At 33.0% G+C, this 27,134-nt stretch overlaps 1 protein-coding gene across 1 annotated transcript; it reads right to left on the bottom strand.

Annotated features, from left to right (window-relative positions):
- Positions 1–4,935: 4,935 nt before the first annotated feature.
- Positions 4,936–26,609, bottom strand: LOC131032300 (abscisic acid 8'-hydroxylase 1-like). The gene is made up of 9 exons (XM_057963235.2): positions 26,468–26,609; positions 25,026–25,344; positions 24,544–24,693; positions 24,199–24,450; positions 6,743–6,829; positions 6,575–6,653; positions 5,638–5,744; positions 5,375–5,493; positions 4,936–5,240 (listed from the first exon to the last, which is right to left on the bottom strand). Exons 1-9 carry the CDS (start codon positions 26,545–26,547, stop codon positions 5,078–5,080), a joined length of 1,356 nt encoding a protein of 451 aa, XP_057819218.2. The 5' UTR covers positions 26,548–26,609; the 3' UTR covers positions 4,936–5,077.
- Positions 26,610–27,134: the final 525 nt, after the last annotated feature.

The following is a 27,134-nucleotide window of genomic DNA, read 5'->3' as shown; positions in this document are numbered from 1 at the left end:
TTTCTAGTTGCGAGCATCAAAGTTCTACCTATTGAGGTCAAGGAAAAGGGAAGTGTCATCAGAAAATTGAATGTTCACGAGTTGAGAGTCATCGGGAAGGACCGGACCATTAACTGTGGGGGAAAGAGAGTCATCCCTCAGAAGATAAAAAAGAGCATCTGAAGAAATAACAAAGAGAGCAGGGGCTAAAGGGCATCTCTGTCTGATGGATCGAGAAAGGTTAATGGGCGGAGAGAGAGCACCATTAACCTCAACAAGAGCATAAACATCTTTGAATAAAAATTTAACAAGGTTACAAAATTCTCTAGGGAAGCCGAAGGCTTCCAGCATCATGATGATAAAACCCCATTCAACCCTATCATAGGATTTTTCAAAGTCAAGGAGGAACATGGCAGGGTCTTCACCAGAAACTCTAGCCCATTCCATGGCCTCCCAGCTAGTAACCAAATTCTCAAGGATGTACCTACCTTTGATGAAGCTAGTTTGGGTAAAACAAATAAACTTAGGGAGAATTTTCTCAAGTCTGAAGGCAAGGACTTTGGCAAGAATTTTATAGGACACATTAAGGAGAATAATAGGTCTCCATTTTTTGATAAGGGCTTTGTCACCATCTTTAGGGATAAGTTTAATGGTTCCTTGATTAATATCACCACCTAAGGTCCCATTCTCTAAAGCTTCCAAATATAATTCATGCAAGTCTTTGCTAATCTAGGCAATGTTAGCTTTAGAAAACCCAACAGGGAGGCCGTCCGGTCCAAGGACTTTGCCATTTTTAAGAGAAGTGATAGCGTGCTCAAATCTCTCCAATTGAGATCCTTTGTTTGAGAAGAAGAGAGTCTTCAGTAGAAATCATACACGGGATAATGCCCTTACATCTAAGTCTCAAGTTTTTGGCATGGTCAAAGTCCTCAGAGGTAAAAAGGTTCTAATAAAAGAGGGAGAAAGCCTCGGTAATCCTGCCAATATCAACAATTTCTTGGTTATCTATGATCAACCTATCCACTCTCTCCCTGGTGTTTTTATGCTTAAGCAAATTAAAGAAAAACTTCGATCCTTTGTCTCCAAATTGGAGCCACTAATGACGAGCCCTAACTATGGCCCCTCTAATCTTAACATGTTGATGTCTTCTGAGAACATCTCTAGCCTTAGCCACTTTAGTAACCAAATCACTATTACTAGGGGAAAGCTGACATTCTTCCTCAAGCTTATGAAGATGACAAGTAAGAGATTTTTCAACAAATCTATAATCCTTATCCTTTTTTTTGCCCAATGGTTTGAATTTTTTTTTGCTAGGTAGAAACATTATAGTTCCATTTACTAACAAGGGAGGGGAGGTTCCTATTTTTATTATTAAGAAGTCTAATCATGTTGGTGGTAACAAGCACCACAAGATCTTTAAACAAGGCAACGTTAAGGAGGAACTTAGAGTTACAAACAGAGGTACAGGCTGAGGAGTTGGGGATTTTAAAATTGGAAATAATAGGGTGATGACCTGAGAGCATAACAGGCTAGACACCAACAAAATTACCTCTCTCATCCGACACAAAAGAGAAAAAATCCTTGTTAGCATAAAAACGGTCAAGTCTAGAGTAAATCCAAGAATCACTTTTCTAAAGGTTACACCAAGTGAACCAAATACCACTATCAACACCTTTATTACCCACTAGAGGGTCAAACAAGTTTTTTTGATGTTTAAACCTATCCCACTGGATCTTCTCAGGGCCTTTCCACTCAAAAGGGTTCCCACCAACTTTATCCTCTTGGTTCTCAATCATGTTAAAATTTCTCCCTATAATCCATGGTATATCATTCAAGGAGGCAAGGTAGTTCCACAACTCACATCTTTCCTTATAGTCATTGGAAGCATAGACAACACAAACCCTGAAAGAAGAGTTGTCAATACTGAAAAATGGCCCAAACAACCATATTATAGGGGGAAATGCCTTTCTGAATAAGGTACTTCTCCCATTTTTTATTAAAAAGCAGCCCAACACCCCCTCTACCTTTGGGGTGGTCCAAGCAAATTTTAGCAGAATCTCTCCAAATAAAATCTAGATTAACTTCAAGGGTGAAATTAGTGGATTTAAGCTCTTGAAGCATGAGGAAATTAATTTTTTTAATATTATTTAAAAATATTTTGATAACATGTCTCCTGTCTGGAGCTTCCAGACCTCTAATGTTCCAAGAAACAACATTCATGATCAACGAGAGTTAGGAGTCTTTAGTAGCCTTCAGGCTACTAGATTTGACAGTAGAACAATTTAGCTCCTTATTGTTTTTCTTGTGCAGGGGCCCCTTGTTTTTGGATCCCAATGGTGTTGGCAAAATGGTCAGTGCTCCCCTCGGGATTTGTGACAAGGGACTAACTACCTCCCATGCAATCCATATCTCTACGGTTTGTATCGGGCGTTGATAGATTGGTCCTTTGGCGCAACGACAAACTGGGCCAACAAATGGTATCAGAGCGTTGGGTCACGGGTTCGAATCCCCTCGGGTAACACTGAGGGGGAGATTGTTGGCAAAATGGTTAGCGCTCCCCTTGGGATTCGTGACAAGGGACTAACCGCCTCCCGTGCGATCCATATCTCTATGGTTTGTATCGGGCATTGATAGATCGGTCTTTTGATGCAACAACAAATTGGGCCAACAAATGGTCATCCCCTACTTTTAGCATTGGAGTCGGGGAGATCAAGATCATCCCCATCAGAGTCAAGATCCATATGTGACTCAACATAATGCAGTTTTGACTCATTATTCAGGTGAGAATAACATTCCTCATTCACCATGCAGGGAACTTGTGAAAAGAGAGTACTATCATCACATTTAGTAGGGATAACATGGATAACCGAATCATCACCAATTTTGTTAAGTCTACTAGGAATTGGAACCGAGGTCGAATGCACAGTGGTTTCAATACAGGGGAAGGGGCCAGACAGACCCCCAATCAATTTACCACTACGTTTGGGAGTGCCAAGAGTAACTGGAGGCCTACTTGGGACTCCTCCAATATTGGAATCACCATGCATCTGATCTAGGTTCTCAAAGGATTTAACAATGGATTTAACAACCGACTTGGAGCTAGATTTACTAGCAGAGGATCGGGTGACCATACCATGGTCTAAGAGGGCATCAGATTTTTTATTCTTACCTTGTTCTGGAGTTTTAATAGATTTTATTTTTTCCAAGGCAAGTTGTTGCACATTTTTTCTTCTGCGTTTCTTTGACTTACGGGTGACTAGCTAGGAATCATCCCCCTGATCATTTTTCAGTTACTTGAGGGCTTGCTCAATCGGGGAGCAGTGAGGGGGGTCCGCATTAAAACAACCAAAATCAGGGCAGGAAGTGGGCTTGCTAGAGTTGCTCACATCAACAGTAGGATTATTCTCAAAAGTTTTATTGTTAGCTTCAGTGGGGACAGGTTCACCAGAGGAGACCACATGAGTAGTATTCAAAGGAACAGAGGGCCTCGGGTTATCAACACATGGTTCTTTAACAGATTTCTTCCTTTTAATGATTAAACCTCCTAGGATTTCAATAGGACATAAGTAGATTTCTCCACCTATGCTAAGGTTAAGTGCTTTAGGGATGTCAATCCTAGGTTTCAAGGAAATTAGCACATGAGCATCAAGATGGGGGATGAGTCTGGAGGTGTCATCCATCCTAATGACCTTACCAATCGATTCAACTATATGGGGAATGAAGCACCATAAGAATGGCAGAATGTTTTTAAATCAGAATCCATCTAGGGCACGACAGAGCCAAGACCTCCTCACTAATAGCTTCAGGAGACCACCCAAGGGCAGGGAAGGAAGTCTTACCAACCGCCCAATATTGTTTTTTTAGAACCTCAACCTACATATCATGGCTATTAAAAAAGATAACAAACAATCCTTTCTGAATTTGCCTACAAAAAGAAATCCGAAAACCAAGCTTTAAGTTCTAGTAGTTATGAAACCAGTCATCCATGAATTTGCATGGAGGACATTTATCAATATCAACAAAAGCAAAGAAAATAGCAGTCTCTTTAAGTCTATTTTTTTCTAATGTAATTTCGTGAGCCATAGAATCATTAGGCAAGATAAGGATAGACTCAGGGTCATCACCAGAATCCTTACCTTCCGAACGACCACCTCCTTCGCCGCTGGTTGCCAGGAACTTCGCATGGTCAGAGATGGCCAAGGAAGCCCTAGATACAGTATCTCTAAACGAAGGTTTATCGGAAGGCATACTGGAATGATGATCCAATCGCGGGGAAATAGGGTTAGGCTGGGACGGTGCAGTGAATGCACCGTCCGATCCAGGCTCCATTAAAGAGCAAGAGCAGATCGCACAAGGGAGAGGCTACGGAAGATGCCTAAGAAATAAATGCGGCACGGAGACAACACACAAAGCGAAAACATAAAAAGAAAAACAAGCCCGGAAGGAAAAAAACAGGGGAGAGAAGAATCAAACCACGTGGAGGAGGGAGACCTCCTCCACAGTCCACTTGTCGCTCCCGCTCAGACCTTTAATCTAGTCAAATTCCTCGGTGCTCTCTCGTCTCCAATTGCTTCCAAAATCCTCCAAGAACAATCTATTTAATGCTTTTTCGCTTATCCTTCTGTTTTTTAAGTCTAAAACATATATATTTTCCTTTTTTAAGTTATTCATCACAATTGAAATGAGAGAAATTACAATACTCCAACGAAAACGGGTAGATATTAAAATAATTAAATCTGGAAATTCAAATGGCATATGAATTACATGTTTTTTTTTAATAAATTGTTTGAAATTTTATAAAGCTACAAAGATCTGTGCAATGCTAGAACTTGGAACTGGAATATGAAACGAAAACATAAATAATACATAATATGACCATCAATCCCTCTAATGCAAGGAGTTTGAATGAAAAAGAAAATAAAAACCATTCTAAAGAGGAATTGAGTTTTACAATCAATATAAATGTAAGATAAAGAGATGAGAACAACAGCTGGTATGAAATACAAGTTCTTTATGTGTAAATGCATTGCCTTTTAAGTTATTGGAGCTTTCAAAGTTTTTCCTCAAACGATAGATATGCTAATCAGAAATGGGTGTTCTACTCTATGCGAGGCTTTGCACATTTCTGCTTCACCTCCAGTGAGATGGCGCTCTGTGTTGAAGTTGTCAAAGATTTAGGGATAAGTCTTAATGGAAGTCCTTGCTTAGGAATGGGGAAGGGAGAATGTTCAATCCCATCCTCACTCCTCACTGTTTCCCACCTGAGATAGAAACACAAGCATATCAGCTAAAAATCTTTACTGCTACATATACAGATTTATCTCAGGAAAGAGAGAATGGCCCTTAAATCTCTGCCTCTTGGGGAAATCCATTGTGAAGGGATATGACTATGTACCTGTATTTGGTAGTAAGATGGTGGAGTAAAATGAGCATTTCTGTAAGTGCAAGTTGATTCCCAGGACATGAATGGGCTCCATTCCCGAATGGCATGAAAGTATTTGGCTTCAGAGGTACCTGTGATCCATTGCCCAGTCAAACATCAACATTCAGCATTTTTGTTTAGATAAATATTATTGAGTGTTGAAATCGGATTAGACAATGAACAGATTTTAATTCTGTTGAAAACCAAAAAGCTCAGGTGGCTATATATGTACCAACCTCGAATCTGGAAGGATCAAACTTGTGGGGATCTGGGAAAAATTCTGGGTTATGATGGATGTTTCTGAATATTGGCATTACCTTCCAACCCTTGGGAATCAAGTACCCTGCCAAATAACAATGATTATAATAAAGTGCTAATAAATATGCTAACCATTGTTTCTCTGAATATCTAGATCTTCAACTACATGTATTTAAAATATATTCATTTCAAAAGATTTTTAATAATACTTTTGGATGAAATATCAGCATTCTATTAATTAGAAATAAAAGTATATATATTCAAATAAAAGTGGGTGGACACAAGATCACACTTGAGAGTCCAATAGAACTAAGTCTGAAACAACATTGAATTACAGAAAATAAAACTACTAAGCAGCAAGAGCAACAGCAGTCTGAGGAAGTGGAGGGTCTGAGTCACCGGACCTACCCCAAACATCAGTGGGTCTGGAGTTCCTAGCCCTCATCAGTCTCCTTATCTTTGTCTTTGTCTTAGTTATCAGTATAAGATCTTTAGAAATATTAAGTTAGATTTATTAGATTGCCACAATAAATTATTGTAATTGTTTTCTGGATTCAACTGTGTAGGAGCTTTTATATCAATGTTTCAAGTTAATGTTTTAGGTCACATTCTGTGAGCCATCATCAGAATGAAAAAAAACAGCCAAAGAAAAATAATGATTTTGCAAAATATTAAGATTTGTGAAACAAATTAAATAGAATTTGAGATTAATAAAATATCTTTAAATAAATACATTTAAAATATCATATTAGTAATCTTGTTTTATTTTAAATGAAAACAATAGGACCAGCATCTACATCTTTCTGTAAAAGATTAAAATAGACATCTGAACCAGAAATCCTCAGAATAACTAGCCACATTTATTATTCACTAGCTCTTTAAAAAATGTGTATAATAAATTACACTAAATCTTACCTTTGTACTCAATATCTGCAACAGCTTCCCTGAATGTGAAGGATAACACAGTTGCTACCCTCAACGTCTCCCGTATAACCTAAGAAGATTCAGTTCATCATCAAAAAGACATGAATAATAGTTTACAGAAAGGTTTCAAGGAAAAGCTCTTTTACGCTGTATGCTTACTCTGGTTGTCAGGAACATTTTCTTCGTGTCTCCTAGTGTCAAGGACGATCCGTTTCCCTTAATTTCCTTAATGGCCTTTTGCTCTGCCTGTACTAGAGGAATTAATGTCAGCAAAAGAAATTCTAACATGAAAAGGGTAAAGGTTTTCAGTCAACTTGGTTCTCATTATATCTAGTGCTGTAGTCAATGTACGACATAACTGTAAAATATTTAAGCTAGGAATGCATTGAATCAATATGTTTTCAAATGAAAAATACACAAAAGAAAATGACAAGTAAGAACAAGCTTTTTCATTAGAAAAAGATTTATTTGTTAGCATATTTATTTTCAAGTAGTATCACATTACAATTTGATCGTTCTGCACATAATTAGGATAAGAATGATATTATGTACAAATATGGTTTATGCTTTCATGGTAGTTGAGATCATATATGCAGCTTTGGCTCTCACGTTATGGCTTCATGAGTTTGATTTAGAATCCTGCCTGTATGATTGAAAAAATGGGGAAATGCAGAGTTTCAGCATAAGATTTATATACAATATTTTTATAATTTATTTAATTGAAAGAAGATTTAAGTAGACTCTTACAAATCAATATTTCTAATTCTTGACATTAAATCTCAATTCTGTTGAAAGGTCCATACAAAATAAATATAAATAAAATTTTGAATACAGGCTCGATAAATCAAATAGTTTTTTCTGGTTCAGTTCATGGACTATGGGGTGATTACCTGTTCAATGTTCGCTCCTATACATACGGTGAGTTTGACATGGGAATTTTTCTTCGTACACAAAACAATTGTGTTTTGCTCACTGTTTTAGCCTTACAATTTAGTAGTGAAATGTGGAAGCTTATGAATCAGGCTTAAAATTGAAGATATGATCGCTGATAACAATAGCACCAACCACCATCTATTGTGATAACAATAGCACTATTTCCATGACAAAGAATCCTGTGTTTCATGTCAGAATGAAATACATAGAGATCCGGCATCATTACATTCGTGACTTGATTCAAGATGGGCAAATGGAGTTACAGTTATGTCCTTCATCTGAACAAGTTACTGATATCTTCACCAAAACTCTTCAAGTATCAACTTTTGTTGCTTTCCAAAATCAGTTAGGTCTCACTTCCATTCATCATTCGGGGGAGATTGAAGATATGATCGCTGAGCTGAAGCTGAGAATGAAGCTTTCAGGATTTTTTTATTTTATTTTTCTCAGTTTTTTGTGCTTTAAGAGAATCAGCAGTTTTACGAACTGCTATGCTAGCTTGATTTAAGTTTTATAGTTTTAATTCTTGTTACCACTGCTGTCAACGCAGTAAGACGGCTAATAAAACTGTTTTTTTAGTTTTTTTGTTTTATTCTGATCGGTAATGATGAGATCTCTGTCTATTTATTAGAGATTATTAGAGATTATGTAATTATTCATTCAATATTTTTTTTAAATATATTTCTCAGCTCTAAGAAATTAACAGCAGTCTTCTTCTTTTCAGTTTAGTTTTTCTGTTTGTTAAATTGATAATCTTTCAAAATCAATGTGGCAACTTTCTATTATCATCAACTAGTAAAGAAGAAAGGTGTGATGAGAGCATTCCAGTCAGGTCAAAAAATTTAGAGTCGTACATATGAGGCAGGGCTTGCTGCTTGGTCAAGGTTGTTATGAAAAAAAGCAGACAAATAAATGTGACTGTAATATGTTATCTGAAAACTTAAGAATTGAGTCATCAAAAGTCGACGGAGGTTTCAGCAATCCATGTGTATATAGGTTGTACTTCAAAGATCTAAGGCTTTTTAAGTCCATATAGGAAGGTTTTTTCAAAAACTGTTAAAAAATCTTGTAGACAGTTTATCCAAAAGCCTTTACCTCGATAGTTGAGGATACATACAATTCAACCTATTTTTTTATATTGAAGATTGTCTTAATCATATTCTTGTCTACTTTCTTCGAGCAAACTTTATATATTTTATTAGTCGACAACTTTTTTCATTATAATACTTTGACCTTTATGATAGATTTTTTTTGTCATATTAATTATGTTTATTATAGAATGTGTATGCTTGTGTACTTCGACCATTGGATTGAATGCCCCTGGTTTTCATGGTGCTTGCAGCTGCATTCTCCATGCTGTTACTAGAACTTTGATGTTTGCACCTTTAAAGGGAAATGCAAGGCCTGATCTGTGTGTTATATCGTTTTAGATTTAAGTCCTCTATGTGTACACTCTCTTTTTCCCCGAGCGGAGGATTAGATGGATTGATATGCCATCCAAGTTAACTAGATGGGTTTCATGGTCTTATAAACATGATAGCTTTGCAATAAAAACAAATTTCAACTTTTGAAGTATTAGATGACATGACTTTTTTTTCAACTTTTGCAGATTTTGAGGTATCCAATGACATGACTGTTTTTTAACTTTCTTGCATTTGCAACATGGCATGTGTATTAATTCTGCATTTCCTGCGGGTAATTCTAAAACATGATCTTTATAAGGAGCTCTGAAGAAAGTGCTAGAGGACACCCAATGATGTGTTAAGTTAATTTTGCTCGCTGTTGTACAACTTTAATATATTGTCTCTTTTTTTTTAGTATATAAATTTCTAGTGAAAAAGATTATTTTTAGTATTATTAATTATAGAAAATATTATGTTTTAGAGATTGAATTTTGCATGCTTCTATCACAATTTGATTCAATTATGTTTTTAGTTTCATTCATTTATTCTACAAACAATTTTTTTTTTTTGTTTGACAGATATCCATTTAATTTAATTGAACTTTGATGTTTACACCTATAAAGGGAAATGCAAGACCTGATCTGTGTGTTACACCGTTTTAGATTTAAGCCCTCTATGTGTGTAGTCTCTTTTTACCCGAGCAGAGAATTAGATGGATTGATATGCCATCCAAGTTAACTAGATGGGTTTCACAGTCTTATAAATTTGATAGCTTTGCAATAAAAACAAATTTCAAACTTCTGAAGTATTAGATGACATGACTTTTTTTTTCAACTTTTGCAAATTCTGAGGTATCACATGATATGATTTTTTTTAAGCTTCTTGCATTTGCAACATGGTATGTGTATTAATTAATTTGGTATTCCTTCACGTAATTCTAAAACATGATCTTTATAAGAAGCTTTGAAGAAAGTTCTAGAGGACACCTAACGATGTCTGTTAAGTTAATTTTGTTTGCTATTTGACAACTTCAATATTTTGTTAAAAATCTTTAAACATAAAGGGGTAAAAATATTATTAAACCAAGGAGACATTACAAAGCAAGGCCATTAAATGGCCCTATCAAGATCAACCAAGTGATCCAATTGATGAGACAAATCCGGGGGCAGATGGCCCCGATCCACCAAATTCCAATCATGCATATGATCGGAAGCCCATTTAGCCAAGCAATCAGCCACACCATTCCATTCACGGGGAATATGGTTGAAAGTAACATGCTCCAGAGATGCACAGAGAGTGAGAATTTGTTCAACAATCAAGGCCAGCTGCCAGCTCACATTATCCATATACTGCCTTTTCAGTAAGTTCACCACAACCTGGGAGTCAGACTCACATATGATCCTTCGCCAACCCAACTGATTGGCCCGCTCCATAGCCACTAAAATAGCCTGAGCCTCCATAAGATTATTCGTATGAAGATTTAAGAGAATTAATAGACTCACCTATCTAATATTGAATGAGACTCTTAGTGCAATCACTTCAAAAATAAAAATAAAAATTAGATTATGCCTGATCTACTAGAGCTATGAACTAGAAAGTGTTGTTTTTAAAGGGTCCCACCCTCTTTTGAATATTGAGAGAGAAAATTCACAATGAACAATATAACCACATGGAACATCAACAAGGAGGGTACAAGATACAAAGAAATAACAAAAAGAAATAGTATATCCAACACTTAAAGATGACTTTGAGTTTAAATCTTTTAAGAAACTTTGATCCCAACAAATAACCTTATCCTTGAATTCAATTTAGTGCTTCTTATCCTTAATCATCTTGCTATTTTCCTTAATAAATACAAGAACTATAATATGGAAGAAAACCACATTTTAGTTGTCCTAACCCACCACCTTCTTTGAATCACATTTCACCAAACTTCTTTCAATAAATTGAGATGTATAACGACATCTATATTTTTCATGTCCACAACATGACCAACCACCTCCTCTTAATTCCTTAAGGGAACCTAATCTAGAGCCTTAGGAAGAGACAACTCCCATTTTTTTTTCAAGTTGCATGCTTATTAATTCATTCATTGATGTTATCATATAATTTACTTTGTTACTAGATAGTGCCATAACCGATCTATTTCTTATTATTCTATGATATAAAAAACATTATTAAAGATAACATAATCTATGCAGTGGTTATTTTTCAGCTTAGAACATTTTTTTTAAAATTAGAATAAAATTATTGTCTAATTCACAATTTGTCATCATAATACTAGAAAAAAAAATTATAATACTTTTAGCATACCTAAATACTTTCTTTATGGAAATCCAATGAGTTGATCTTATGTTCAATGTGTATTAGCTCAAAGAAATTATTGCATAAGCTAAATCAGTTATGTTGTAGACCATAGCATAATGTTGCTTATAACAAAATTCATATATATGGAACATTTTTAATTTCTTTCTTTATGCCTTGAAATTTGGAGAACATCTTATTTAAAAAATATTATAGATTTTCTTCCAATAGTTTTACAATCAAATTGTAGTCCATATTATTAAAAAATTCAAACATTCTAGAACTTCTACTACAAATAGAAAATTTTCATTTCTTACTTGCCATGATTTGTCATAACTCCACCTATTACTAATGTAGATATTTATAATCTCCTATTTCAAATTTAGTATGTAACAAGATACTATTTAGATGCATTTTGATCAACGACTAATGGATTTTTTTCCTTTTCATACTAGGACATCTACTGACCGTCTTTGAATTTGGATAATGTAATAAGAAGACTTGTAGATCGATCTTCTTGTGAGTGGTCATTTGCATATTTAACTTAATTTTATACTTCAAAAATTACCATGTGACTTTGGAAGAGAAAGAGCATGAAATAAAACCTACATAATATATTATTTGTATTATTTATTTATTTATTTATTTTGGGCAAAAACTAACTTTTGAATGCTTCATCATTGAAGTACAAAATTGCTAAGTATAGCACATGTTGTTGGTCAATAATTGCATACATTACTAAATATAAATACACATAAGGTAAATATTCTAATTGATTATATTTCCACCTTAAAATTGATATTGTTATGTTGCTACCATTTTGAATTTTTTAATAGGAAAGTGTTGAATAAATTTCTTATCACAAAATGTGACATGACCACTGAAAAAGGCCATATATTGATCTATTAAAGTTTCATGTATGTCTCGGCTATACTATATACCATTTTAGTTGTGTCATATATATTTAATAAAATTCTAATTATATCATTTTATAAAAAGATTTTTTATTTAATTAATGAATATATTGGATATAGATATAATAATTGAATCACGAAAGGAGAAGAATATTTGGGCCAGATAAAGTCCAACAATAAAAGGAGAAGGTCATAATAACCAATAAAGGAAGTAGTTGCTAAAGTATAAAAATGCTTGAGATGAGTTGAGTGATAATGAAGAAGAATTCTTCCATTGGTCGTTATGTCAACAAGAATTAAGTTTTTAACAATACGATGATTCAATCTAAGAGAAAATTTATGAAGTTGGAGATGAACATGGGTGAAAATATTTTTAATAAATATTTGGCTTAATAATCACCTTGGAATTCCCATAAATGGTCAATGCCCTTAATATTTTCCTTGGCTACATGGTGAAGGCAATACTTGTAGCACAGTAGCTCAACAACCTTGTAGGAGGTTTATCTATGGTTTATGTGTAAATATAAGCTCAACCATTTAATAAAAGTTTAGGATGGTTGAAGTGTGATTTGGTGGTGGGAAAAATGACAAGGGAATTATTGGAGAGGTAGTTCAATACTAGATAGAACATTTTCAATTTATTTATATCCTTGAAATAAGTCTTACAATTTTTCATAGTAATCATCTAAAATTTGTGGATCAAAGTATTGTTAAAATTAGAAGGAAAATAATTGATAAGTATTCTTTAGCATAGTAATATAGTAAATCCAAATAAATAACATACATAAGAAAGGTATGAAAGATCATAAAAAAATAATTAGAAGATTTCATTTGAATAGGATAGTGTAACAAGAGTTCTATTTTCTAGGTGTAGAGTTCAAGACTCAATCTATTTAAAAAATGGTAGTCCAAAGAAAGATAGAGAAAAATCTAGATTGATGATACTTCTTCATAGTTGTAGAGAAGGTGAGATTAGGTTTCACAAATGTTGAAACATCTTGTGTAGTATCATCAACGATCTCTAATTCCAAGATCACTCTAACTTCACTATATGTAGTCATTTGAACCAATAAATGTTACAAGTTTGTCCATTATCTAAACACCTAGTAACTATTGCAAGTGAATATTTTTAGAAAGGATTATCTTTTTAATTTATATAGATGGTGTTTCTTGGTATTGCATTCTTACCCCTATTATTGTAGCCAACAAGAACATTCACATATAACAAGCGTACACAAATTTTATAACATACAAATTAAGAAACAACTACCAACATTATTAAGTAGAAAAGTTTAAATAACTCTAAACAACCTCAAATGAAATAACATCACATAGATAAAGTAGAGAAATGTATTGTAAGCATGTTTATTTTTCTTTCTTTAACTAGAAAGTAAAAGATTTATAAATAAGGCTCTTTATAACATGATATAAATAATTGGGGTCTTACAACTTCACCTAGTTTACACTACACTCAACTTGGTTTTTCTCCAAATATATATTTATATATGATGCAAGACAAAATATAGCTTTGGTTACCAAGTCTTCAAACTTATATACTATCATTCACCTCTTCCTTCCCCTCAAATTAATATCTTATTCCTCATAGGACAAATACAAATTTTGGTATTTCAACAAATAGGATGCCTTAATTGGAATGAAATTTTTGGTTCTTCCTTCTCTCACATTTAGCTGGAATTCCACAGATAACCCTTGTCTCTTCTATTCTTTTTAGTGACAATCGTTCATTGCTTGGCAATTACTTTATTCTTCTCTATACATGACACTTTGGTTGTTTCAATACAATACTTTGTAGCTTTCCCCACCTCTATCTTTCTCCTCTATTGTTTTAATTATTCAAAAAATTCCTCTTGAAACCCTCACAAAATATCCTTTCAATTTTTTCAAACATTCCCATTTCATTCTTGAGTGCTAAAACAAGGGTCTTCCCAAAAACAAAAACAAAAAAATCTCCAAAATCATCTAAATTCTCTTCCAAATTTCTAATTTAGACACCAAAATAGATGATGTGAATTGGACAAGTAATTCAAATATGATTTAAACTTATCCAATTTTCATATTTTTTCTAACTAGGAATTTATGCAGTCAACAATACATAAAATAATTAACCCAAAATAGGTTGAAAAATGTCAACTTTTTTTTTTGAAGAATATGTTTGTTGGTAAAATCCTGTAGTTGGATGCCTCTACATCATACATTTAATGTAAAAAAATCTAAACTCCTACTTACTATCAAAAATATATTTGTATATATCTAATAGAATGTGTAGTTGTATGTAAAATTCTATTTGAACTTCCATACCCTCATTTCCCTTTATGTGTCTTTAATACAACTAATTCATTTCATTTATTATCCAACCTAAGCTGTATCTAAAACAATTGTTGAATTTTTCAGCACAAGAACTTACAAGATCAAACAACAAACAAAGAATGTCTTCCACAAAGGAGAGCAACAAGAAATATATGTTATATTGTTCAAGAGAAAAAAGATACCGAATGGATAATACAATGCATAATGACTTTCTTTATATAAAGCATGAGAATCCCTAATCTAATATTAGGAGAACTAAAAAATCATAAAGGATCTAAATTAATCTCAACTAAAGCTCAACTAAAGATCATCTAAGTGAAATTAAGCTAAAACTCTTAACTCGAAAATAGAATTTTCTAGCACCCCCCCTTAAGTGAAACTTAGTGAGAAGTAAAAAACCTCTAAATGAATGAAATGCAAGAATGGGTTATAGCAACTAAAGGCTTGATGAGGTACCCATGTACAAAAAAAGGTCTCTCAAAGTGGAGAAAAGGAGAAAAAATGCATGGGAAGAAAACCCTCATCAAAATTGAGAGATGCAAAGCATAAATTTTTTTTTACTACTGATGGAAGGAAGCCCTCATAAAGACACTCCAAGGAGAACTTCCTTCACCACAAGCATCGACCGCAACTAATGGTAACATGGGGATGCCAAAGGTTTAGCGAGGATGTTTGCAACCTGCTTCTCTATAGTTATACAATCCAAGGTTAGAAGAGCATCCTGAATCAACTACCACATGATGTGCATGCAGATATTAGTATGCTTAGATCTCTAATCCTCCATTGGGTTGCAAGAAATATGAATAGCACTTTGATTGTCACACCAAAGAATAGTGGGACCATTAGGAGGAAAACCAAACTCTGTCAACAACTAACAAAGCTATAGATCCTCTTGGCTAGCAAGAACAAGTGCTTGATACTTAGCCTTAGTACATGATAATGCAATAGTAGATTGCTTCTTGCAAGACTATGCTATAGGGCTAGAACCAAGACAAAATACAAAGCTAGAAGTAGACTTCCAATCATCAACATCACCAACTCAATTTGAGCTAATGAATCCAACAACTCAAGAGTCTCCTAATGAACAATGGGTGCGAAAATGAGATGAGCCTTGAAAATATTGCAAGATAAGTTTGGGAGCTTTCTAGTGACTCTTATCTAGATTGTGAAAGAAACAAGAGACTAGAACAATGAAAAAGGAAAGATCAGGATGCAAGTGTGTTAGGTGCAAAATAGTGCTAACCAACTACCTATATAATGTAGCATTCATTGAAGGAGAACAACTAGAAGACATCATAACGCTTGACAAAAATGGTGTGGGGGTGGGCTTGCAATCAAGCATGCCAAATATGTGAATCATGTCAATAGAATACTTCTACTAACAAAGAGGAATGTCACCTAAAGATTAAATAACCTGAAGACCAAGTAAGTAATATAGAAAACCAATATCTATCATGTCAAACTGCTCCATCAATGCTCTTTAAACACTCTGAATCATAGAAGGAGAGCCACATGTAAGAATCAAATCATCTACATACAAGACCAACATCAAAAGATCCCCCTCTTGTTGTTGAGTGTAAACTGTGGGATCAAACTGGCAACATGTGAAATCAGAAGATAGAATCTAATATTATCTTACATCCTAGAAGATTGGTAGAGCGCACAAGCTTCAACCCTTGGACCAAGTCACAACAATAAAGCTAAGTCAATTCAACTATATTACTTTTTCATTAGAATACAATTAGACAATCTTTTATTATCTTACAATCCAAAAGATTGGTGAAACCCACAAGCTGCAATCCTAAAAATAAATTACAATAAAAAGAATAAATCAAGCTTAACTACATTACCTTTTCATTAGAATACAATTCCAGAATCTATTATTATCTTGCAAACTAGAAGATTTGTGAACACACAAGCTCCTCTTAGACTAAGTCACAACCAAAGAATTAAGTCAAATTTAACTATATTACTTCTAGAATTTACTATTATTTTACAATGAAGAAGATTCATAAAACCCACAAACTTATTGAATCGAATTTAAGAGAATTATCAAGGTCGGAGAAACTTATCCTTTTTCATGCCGATCATGTAACATCAATCGACAAAGCCGTTGGTTACCACTCTACTTTAAATGATTATAAGCTAACGGGAAGTTCCACAGCCATTATGCTTTACAAAGCAAAGGAATGTGATTTAGTCGAGTTTGTTTCTGATGTTGGGTGTGTCTTCCTTGTGGGAACTCGATTCAATGTGAAAGTGGCTTAGTTTTCAGATATTCTGAACCTTTATCAGAAAAAACTTGTTTCTAATCTTAAATCAAATCCGTTGAGAAATCAAAGGTGATTCAACTGGTTATAATTTGTATCAATTATTTTAATTGAATCGAACTGGACCATCAGTTAGGGTTGCCGATAAAACTAAATCTACAGTTAAATGGATTCTGTGAAGCTAAATTGTAATTGCATTACCAGTATTTTGGGTTGTTAAATTTTTAACTCTTCTATGCAATTGGAGCTTGTTTTATAATTTTTAGTACTCTTTTATTTGCCCGGGAAGCTTTTCAGTCTAGATTATTCAAACCGTTGATATAAAGGGAGGAATTTATTGAGATTCACTTTAATTTCCATTTGCATTGGTAAAATTATGTAAAGTTACTGTTTAGGGCAGCGTTTAGGATGCGTAAAAGGAAAAATAAATTGTTGGCTAGTTTCAGATGTGTTATCTTAGGCAACAACAGTCGACATTGTAGGATAGGATTATAAGAGCTGTTTTAGGAATTGGAAAAGGAAGATAAATGGAAGTTCCTACTTTCCAAATACTTAGAAAAATTGTGTCTTATAGACATTGATGAATGCTTTAAGAGAGAATAGATTTAAAAGGAATAAAAATGGCAGATGCGAAGTTGAAAGGTCACACCAATCTTATGGGAAGGAATGATTCTTAATTTGAAAGAAATAAAAGAGTAGAGGAATGATTAATTGTTTGGATTAAATGATTATAATAAAAAAAAAATTTAATTGATTATAATTTGGAATTGTTGAAATTGTTGAAATTGTAAAATTTCAAAATTGAAAATTCATTCAAGTAAACATATTATTTATTTCAAAATTGAAAAAAATTGAGCAATAATGGGAGCATCAGTGAGGGTTTCTTTTCTAAAGGGGGGATGGAGATTGTGATGTGGATGATGATGATGTGCGCATGTAGGCTCTCTAGGATGTTGAGGAATATGATATGCTCTTATTAGAAATCCTTCTTAAGGCTAGACTTTTTGTCACTTGTTCTGATGTCACTAAAACTACTCTGGTGCTAGATGAACTTGCCCTCTCTTTCAATTTTGGTTTGTGTAGGGCTTTCCTTCCCTTGGGGACTTCCTTTGAACCTCGTTATTAACTTCCCATACGCTTGTAGAGGTTATGTGCTATGCAGTATTTGTTAGAGACTACAACTAGGTGATTCCCTCTCTACATGTTATGTCTTAGCAAGAATGCAATACTAGGGATGCCATTATTTCTCTGCATGTTGAGGTCTAGGAACTTGATCATTCTTATCTAGTTGTTGGTGTGACTACGATGAATAGTGATTCCTCTTCTCATTTCAAAGATATCCTATGTAAGGGGCTCCCTACCTAGGAGTTGGCCATTATTACTTTCCCTTCTTCTTAGGCTATTGAGGTTCTGAACCCTTATAGACCTTCTATGGAGCTTTAGATATTGATTTTGTTTCTTTACAACAATATCCTTATTGATCTTGATGTATGGGTGGGAAAAGATTCAACAAGATTTCACTTCTCTATTATTAGGAGGTTCTTGGGTCATAGAAAAAAAATAGATCATATTCATTGTTAGGTATCTAATTGTTGGGTTGCTTTAGGTTTGGTTCGTATGATGGCTATATTGAATGATTTCCTTTTATTCTCCTTCCATTCCATCAAGGAATACACCAAATATCTTTAGGGAAGGCCCTCATCTCTTTGTGATGTGTTTTTGAATTTAAAAATTGGGTTTCTTAGTTTTGATGCTATCAAGATTAATTTGGTTTCTACTTGGGTTCATCTTCTCAATTTCACTCTAAAGTCTTAGGATGAAAGTATCATTCATGTTATTTATAATGCTGTTGGTCAGTTTACTACCATTGGTTTTGGTGCTACCAAGATTATTTTGGTTAATTTGTGCTCTAGGTTGGTGTTTGAGAATAGGAGCTTCATTATGAGACCTCTAAGTTGTACCACTTCTCTCTACTAGGAATTTCTCCTTGTTATTCCACTGTGGTTAAGTAGACTAATGATGCATGTACTCAACCTCATTATAATGGAAGGGTGTTAGATACTCTTGGGAGATAGGATTTAGTTTCCTAATGGACAAGAAACAAGCTATGTTTGTAAGCCCCTCTTTTGAGAATAATTTTTCTTCCAAGTTTGTTGGGACAACCTTTGGTTATCATCCACCTTTGGTGGATGGGAAGAAGCTAGAAACTATGCAGAATGACCACATTGGTTTAGGTATAAGACCCCCTTACCAGGTTAAGGGAAAAATCACAAATATGTTTGAGAGTTCTTCAATTGAATTTTCTCCTCAAAAAATTCAAAAGAAATTCCATCCCCATCCCCTTCCCACCAAACCTATTTGGAGACCTTGGGTGAATTTTGGGTTCAAACCACCTTGATCAAAAAACTATTTTCTATTATTGGTCCTTTCTATTCCTCTTGTCTTTGTGGATTTCTATCTCTTTTGTGAAACACGTTTTATTCTCCTTTTTGGCTATTCTATCTATTGATCTAGGCCTTGTTCCATTTCCTTATTGATCTTGTTGTAAAAGTATTTGAGGTGTTTCCAAAACCCATTTTTGGTTTATAACTCTAATCAAAAGTTCTTACATGAACCAAAACAAGAAGAAATATTCTTTGTGACCATGGAAAGAAAGTGAAGATGAAGTGATTGATAGTTCTAAAGTTTTGATGGTTTCTAGAAATCAATTTGAAATAATGATGACTATAAATAAATTTTTATTTTCATCCCAACATCAATTCAAGTTGGAACAATAAAAAAGGAGAATGGAACACCAATAAAAGTTAGAAATTTTTGAATGAATATAAATATATTGCGACCAATGAACTCTTAGATATATTAAAATGAACCTTTTCATTAGAATACAATTCCAGAATCTATTATTATCTTACAAACTAGAAGATTTGTGAAACACACAAGCTCCACTTAGACTAAGTCGCAACAAAAAAATTAAGTCAAATTTAACTTTATTACTTCTAGAATCTACTATTATTTTATAACGAAGAAGATAGATAGAACCCACAAACTTCAACCCTTGAAACTAAATCACAACACAAGAATTAACTCGAATTTAACAATTTAGTTATGTGTGAGAAACTTATCACACCTTTTTCATGCCGATAATGTAACGGCAATGGATAAACCCGTTGGTAACCACTCTACTTTAAATGCTTAAAAGTTAACGGGAGCTTCCACAATCATTATGCTCAGCTCTGATTTCCTTTTGCTTTGGTAAAATTATGTAAAGTTACTGTTTAAGGCAAAATTTTGGATGCGTAAAAAGAAAAACAAATTGCAGGCTAGTTTCAGATGTGTTATCTTGGGCGACAACATTGGACATTGTAGGATAGGATTATTAGAGCTATTTTAGGAATTGGAAGAGGAACATAAATGGAAGTTCCTACTTTCCAAATACTTCAAGCGAATCATTGTTTTGCGTTATAAGAATTGACGAATACTCTAAGTTTTAAGAGATAATATATTTAAAAGCAATAAAAATGGCTCATACAAGTTTGAAATGTCACAGCAATCGTATGGGAAGGAAGGGTGCTTAATTTGAAAGAAATAAAAAGAGTAAAGGAATGATTAATGATTAAGGAGTAAAGGAATATCACGCCACTGTTATGCGGCTTTAAGCATTTACTAGGAGAAACTGGGACATCTTCCACATTGCCTCAGAAAACTGCTTCCATATTCCTTAACGTTTTGGAAATCATGCCCAACATAAAAGGTTGCTCTGATACCAAATGAGAGCGAGATAGTTGAATGTTCGATTTATATTATTTCATATGCAAAACGGGTAGTTAAGGTTACACCATCGTTGGTGTTACAAATCTAGAACATGTAATTTTTGTTATATTTTTTTGAGTTATGCTCTAGGTTGGTGTTTGGGAGTCGGAACATCATTATGAGACCACTTAGTTGTACCACTTCAACTTTGCTAATAATTTGTTCTTGTTACTTCATTGAGGTTCAGAAGACTGATGACGCATGTACTCAACCTTATTATCATTGGAGGATATTGCATACTCTTGGGAGACAGCATTTAGAATGCAAGGAACCAGCTATGTTTGTAAGCCTCTCTTTTGAAAATAATTTTTCTTTCAAGTTGGTTGGGACAATCCTTGGTTATCATCTATCTTTGATGGATAGAAGAAACTAGAAATTATGGAGAATGAACACATTGTTATGGGTAAGGATCTCTTTAAAAGGTTAAGAAAAAATCACAATTATATTTAAGAGTACTGTACTTGATTTTTATCTTAAAAATTTTAAAAAGAATTTTTTATTTGGAGGGATTGGATGAAGTTTAAGTTCAAACCAATTCAATTAGATACTAGTTTCTATTATTGGTCCCTTTTATTCCTATTTTCTTTGTGAATTTTTGTCTCTTTTGTGAAACATATTTTATTTCTGTCTCTTTTGTGGGACATATTTTATTCTCCTTTTTTGGCTATTTCATCTTTGGATCTTCCCTTATTCCATTTCCTTATTGATCTTGTTTTTAAAGGTTTTGGGGCCTTTTAAAATCCTATCTCTAGTTTGTAACCCTAATCAAAAGTGCTTACATCAATCAAAACAAGAAGGAATATGCTTTGTGACCATGGAAAGAAAATGAGAAAGTTATTTATAGTTCTAAAGTTTTGATGGTTTCTAGAAACCAATTGAAAATAATGATGAATATGGAAAATTTTACATTTCATCACAAAATCAATTCAAGCTGGAAAAATAGAAAAGGAGGCGGGAATGCTAATAAAAGTTAAGAATTTTTGAATGAATATAAATATATTGTGACCAATGAAATCTTAGATATATTAAAATGAATTTGGAGCATTATTCAATGTGGTTTGGGTTCTTGAATCATGTTTTCCAACCAAGAAAATTATAGAGTGACACTCATAAAAATTAAATTTTATACATCAAGACCTATCAAAGAATTGTTGGAAAGTAAGTTTAATCATTGATGATATTTAAGCTTCTTTGTATTTCTATTAGTATGGGCACCTAACAAGGGTAGGGAATAGTGGGTTTGCAAATATTCTAAGGAGTCAAATGAAACCATAATCAAGTGTATATTTATTTTACATTGAAAATATATCATCTCATAGAGCAATGGAGTGGAGTGAAAAATTAAAAATTTGTTGGGTAATTTGCAGAACCTTGTGATAGTTATTAGGTATTAAAATAAGGTTTAACTTACCATATTAGACAAATATATGGTAAAATCGAGGCATTCAATCAAAGCAATGGAAATATATTGACATTTCTAATAGGAGAGGAAACTAAACAATAAATTTGACATTGATTAAGATGAGATTGAACATAATAATTTGTTGAACAAAATCATGAAAATTTCCCCTTTGAAATACTACAGGTTCTAATCCAAAGGGTATTATAGGATATAGTCATAAAAAAATCAAGGGAAAATTATTATGAAGAAAATTATCTCAAATATTATTTGTATGGAATACATTATTGATTGAAGAGGAAGTTATGGAAACAAACAAAATTTTGATCTTAATAGGGAATAGAAATAATTTCAGAATAGAGATCTAACAAAGAATCAATTGATGATAAAAATATTTGTAGAATATAAATACAATTAATATATATTAGAAAAATCAAGCATTAGAAACAAGAAAAATGAACACATGAAATTGATATATTTGAGAGAATGTATATTTCTATCATTTTTCATGTAGTAAAAAATATGATTTTAATGACAGATAGATTCTTTGTGATCATGATATTGACTTTGTAAGTTCACTATTGGAAACATCAAGTTTTAGAGAAGGTGAGAGGATATTTAGACCAATTTTGATTCTAGAATTGTCTAACAGACAAGACATAAGAAAATTTCTAATATTTGATTAATTTTAATAGTAACATAAAAAAGGAATTCACAAAGTTGAATCCCACAAATATTAGTTGCTTTGTCACACTATTGCAATTGTTAAAATATGATTACCAATCAAGAGTTCATAACACATTGTTTAATTACTTAGAGAATTTAACATTAACACCATGATTTACCTATAGACGAACCAAAAGCTACAAGACAAAAAATAATATAGTTTCTCTCCTATTTTTCTAATTTTTGAAATCATTCACAAAAATGAATAAAAGAATGTGAAAGGGTGGATAAATCATTAACTTTGTATTTTTTTTATCATAAAATAAATTAAATTGAAACCTCATTATGCTTAATTTATTTTAAAAAATGGTAAGTGAATGAATACAAGTTTTGGAAGGTCTTTTATACATTTTAAAATTTATGTGACTTTTGGAATAAATTTTATGTATATTTAAATTTGAAATGATATTATAAAAAATATTTTTACTATAGATAAGGAATATATATTTATCAAATGTAATTTTTAACTGTAAGGACAAAGTCAACATGAATTAGGCTCCCTATTATCAACTTAAACAACACTTTCTAAACTTTAAGATACATTTATATATAATCTCTTAAGAATTTGTAGGTTTAGAATGTGTCACTTCTACAATTCTTTGTAACCCCTTTTCCTTCAAAAATTTAAAGAACTTATAACTCCATAATCCAAAATATTCTACATTATATTTATTATCTATAATGTCTATCATATTTACATTAATGACAAAGCTCATGTTGTAGACACCTACCTGATGTTGAGCTCAAATCTTCTACAATATCAAAAAAGTTAAAAAATTAAATCTAATTATTTTGAAAAGTAGAAGAATGTTCATAATAACTATCCAATAAAGAATCTATTTAAAATGATTTAATCTATAATATAATATAAACTAAACTAGTAATACATTTAATCCACTTCAAAAATATTATACTTCAAAAAAAAATTCCAACACTTAAACACAAGCTTACAAGAAAATAAGTTAAAAAAAATAACACATAAGGGAAGAGCACCAGTAGCTGCCATAGCTAACTTGTTGCACCCACAGATCTAAACGGTACATCGGATTTTGATTTATTTATTTTAGTTGTCTTCATATGCGACTTAACTGACGTTGTGGAATAAGTTATGCGCACAAAGATCAAAAAGTACACATCAAAAAGTGTCCCGTGATACCTAACTAAAGATGTTCCAGTAACCGTCAAATCAAAGTCGCTAGTACTTGTTGACAAATGTTCCAATAGTGGTACACAAATGAGACAAATGAAATAAATTTAGAAAATACATTGAATGGATCATTTTTTCATATAAAGGGTAAAATAAAATAAAAACGAGAAAAAATAAAAAAATAAAAAATAAAAAAGAAAGAGAGAAGGGTATTCATGTTGGTTGCAAACGGTAGTCTAATAGAAATTTCCTTACCTTGGTGGCTTTCCATTCATGTGATTGGACAGAGCTATTAGACTATCAAGCCGTGCTAAATGTAGTTTGGGAACAACAGCTATATGACTGCAATGCTAAGAACGAGTAGTTTTAAGTGTTACTAACCGTCACAGCCTCCAGAAGCATTGGATAATCTGTCAAGAATTTTAAGAGCCATGTGAGGACAGTGGCTGTGGTATCCTGTGCTGCAAACAGAACACCAACTACATTGTCCTCTATTTGTCCATTCGCTAGGGGTCGGCCACTTTCATCTTTGAACACCATTAATGACTGTAGTAGATCCTTGTGAGTCACATTCCTATTGGCTTCACGCTCTGCCATTATTGTTCTCAGTATTAAGCCAATCTTCTTTCTTGCCTTCAATCACCCACAAGAGAAGTTTAAACAAGTGTACTATAAAGTAAAATTTTGTTCAGATCTACAAACACAAGATATGTAAGTACAACTAACCTTAATGGACCTGTTATAACGAGTTCCAGGGAAATTTATGGGAAATGAATTGTAACCCTTCTCCAAAATGCGATAGTATTTGTTGAGATCTTCGAGGGATCCATCATTTACTCCATTGAATATGGAGTGAGTTGCCACATCAAAAGCATACTGTAAAATAATGCAAATAGAAATCATATTCAATCATACAATTTTATAGGCAAAAATATAAGATATACAGATAAAATAATCTACATCCAATTGCAACATATAGATTAGAACTATAAAAAAATCACATAATACCCATCTAACAGAAAACATTCAATGAATCAGAAAAGTCTCAAACCCTAAAAAACTTCATAAGAAATATATTAGATCTCGTTATTATGAATAAAATTTCTTAGTAATGTATTCTTCCTATAAAGAAAATATATACATTTAACATGCATTTTTCTAGGTATATAGAGGATAAATGAGTAGAACCTTTCTCAATGCAGACCCACCTTTTTCATCCCCTGAAAAGTAATAATGGTGCGATCCTCCCACAAGTTCAAGTTATGGAGAGCTATGCTCTCAATGTCTGGAACAATGCCTGCAATAGCCTCTGGCTGGAATGAAGATTCAACAGTTTTTTTGAGGCGTGCATGGTGTTTTCCTTGTTGGAAAAACAAAGCATTAGGGCCAAGAAGGGACTCTTTGCTTGAAGGAAAAGTGGGCTTGAAAAGGTGAGCTTTCTTCTCCAGAACAAATTTTGCAGCGTCTGGGCTTGATATCATTATGCAAGGACATCCTAGAATATGCGTTTTCACTATGTCACCATATCTGCAATATAATATTCCATATAAACAAAACGTGAGAATTGTTGGTCAATTACTAATAATGTGGGTATGTTGTCCCGTCTTTGAATTGAGCTCCAGCTAATTCACCTTTTGACTATGAATGTACATAACATTAAAGCTTCTTGGGTTTTGAAAGATATTATTATATTGAGTATTTTCTTTGAAAAATATTGGGTATTAATAATTAGATGGACATCAATGTTAACTTTGTAGTTTGGGAGAATGTTTGTTTGTTGGGTTCGAAATAAGTTATTTGTGTGATGATTTCTATGATTTTGGTTTTTCTTTCGAATAAAGGAAATTTTGATGATTCTTCTTTGTGATCCATATCTTTTGTGGAGCAGATTCTCCACCATTCTCGAAATTTTGATTCTATCTCTTTTGTTCATAATTCGCATTAATAGACAGATGATGTGGATTTTCTTGTCGAATGTTCTAAACCTAATTGTAAATAGAATGTTTTAGACTGTGAATTCCTCTCTCTTATTCAATCTTCATTATTCCTTCAGCTTCTTCAAAATGATGTGGGTTCACCATTGCTACTATTTCTTTAAGATTGTTTGGTTTGCTTATTTTCGAATTTTCTTTAGATCTTGGAGATTGAATCATGCTTGATCGGTCAGGAATGAGGGATCATTTCATGAGTAAGGTGGGGATCAAAAGATTATGATATTTCAAAAGAATGAGAAAGAATTCATTGATAAACCTCTTTAAATTTTGATTATTTAGATTTTAATAATAATCATTATTATTTAGAAATCTTTGTATAATTTTTTTTTGACTTCTTAATTAATATAAACATCTTTGTATTAAAAATGAAAATAAACACTTTATATATTTTTTCATGCAATTCTGGAATAATATTATAACTATTTTTCCTGACACGACAGGAAACAAAGGAAAGATCAACATACTAATTTAAATAGAGTTTAACTATCTATAATGAGAGCCAGCCTAACACCCTCCATTTTCACTTTTCCTATTAAGTCACAAACTATATATTAAACAAGTTTTCATATACATATACATGAGAGCTACATTAGACAATACAGAATGAGAAAGTTGGTTGAGATTAAGGTGCAGAGAATTATAAAATAACTAATCACCTTTTCTGTTTACCAGAGAAAAAGATGTTTGGATTCTCTGAGTAGACCTGCAATGTTTCTCCAATATATGGCCATCCCATGGAGCCTGGAGGCAGTTTCTTCGCTCTGAAGAAAACTGGATGATACCATAGTCTCACAACCATAAAACCTCCCACAATGATCAGAATTGCTAACATAAAGAAATCCATTGTCACAGAAAATGAAATGTTTTCCTAGATAACAGAAAAACTTATCCAAATCCAATTGCTAACAAAACCCAGAAGAAAACAAAGAGCATGAAAATATAAAGGAAAAGAGTACAACATAGCGAAGGGATGATTAGGAATTTATAGTTATAAGATCAGTAGAGCTAAACAAAAAATTGTCATGATGGATTATAGAAAATTAGTGCAAAATGGTTGAAAATTTTGCATATTATGCTTTTCTTTTGTCAAAAGAACATATGATTTGCCCAATAGTTATATATAATGTTTTCAATCACCACATTTTCATGCTTCCAATGATGTTTGAATTCACTCTCTTTACCTTTCGTCAAAATTTCACAATTATGGACTTAATAGTGGGCAAATCAAACTGTATTTGGCCTAAAAGTAGTACGGCCACAATTTTTGTGGTAGGTGTATTTGTTCATCCTCTTTGAACTTCCTCTATCATACGCTGAGAATAA

The sequence above is a fragment of the Cryptomeria japonica genome, chromosome 8 (genome assembly GCF_030272615.1).
Source record: "Cryptomeria japonica chromosome 8, Sugi_1.0, whole genome shotgun sequence".
NCBI classification, from domain to species: domain Eukaryota; kingdom Viridiplantae; phylum Streptophyta; class Pinopsida; order Cupressales; family Cupressaceae; genus Cryptomeria; species Cryptomeria japonica.
This window is presented reverse-complemented; position numbering and strand designations above follow the sequence as displayed.

Coding starts and splice junctions, on each gene's coding strand:
- LOC131032300 (XM_057963235.2), bottom strand. CDS start 26,547: ATGGGATGGCCATATATTGGAGAAACATTGCAGGTCTACTCAGAGAAT. Junction 24,694..25,025: donor CTTTTCAGGGGATGAAAAAG/GTGGGTCTGCAT, acceptor ATTATTTTACAG/TATGCTTTTGATGTGGCAAC. Junction 5,494..5,637: donor TTGATCCTTCCAGATTCGAG/GTTGGTACATAT, acceptor AATGGATCACAG/GTACCTCTGAAGCCAAATAC.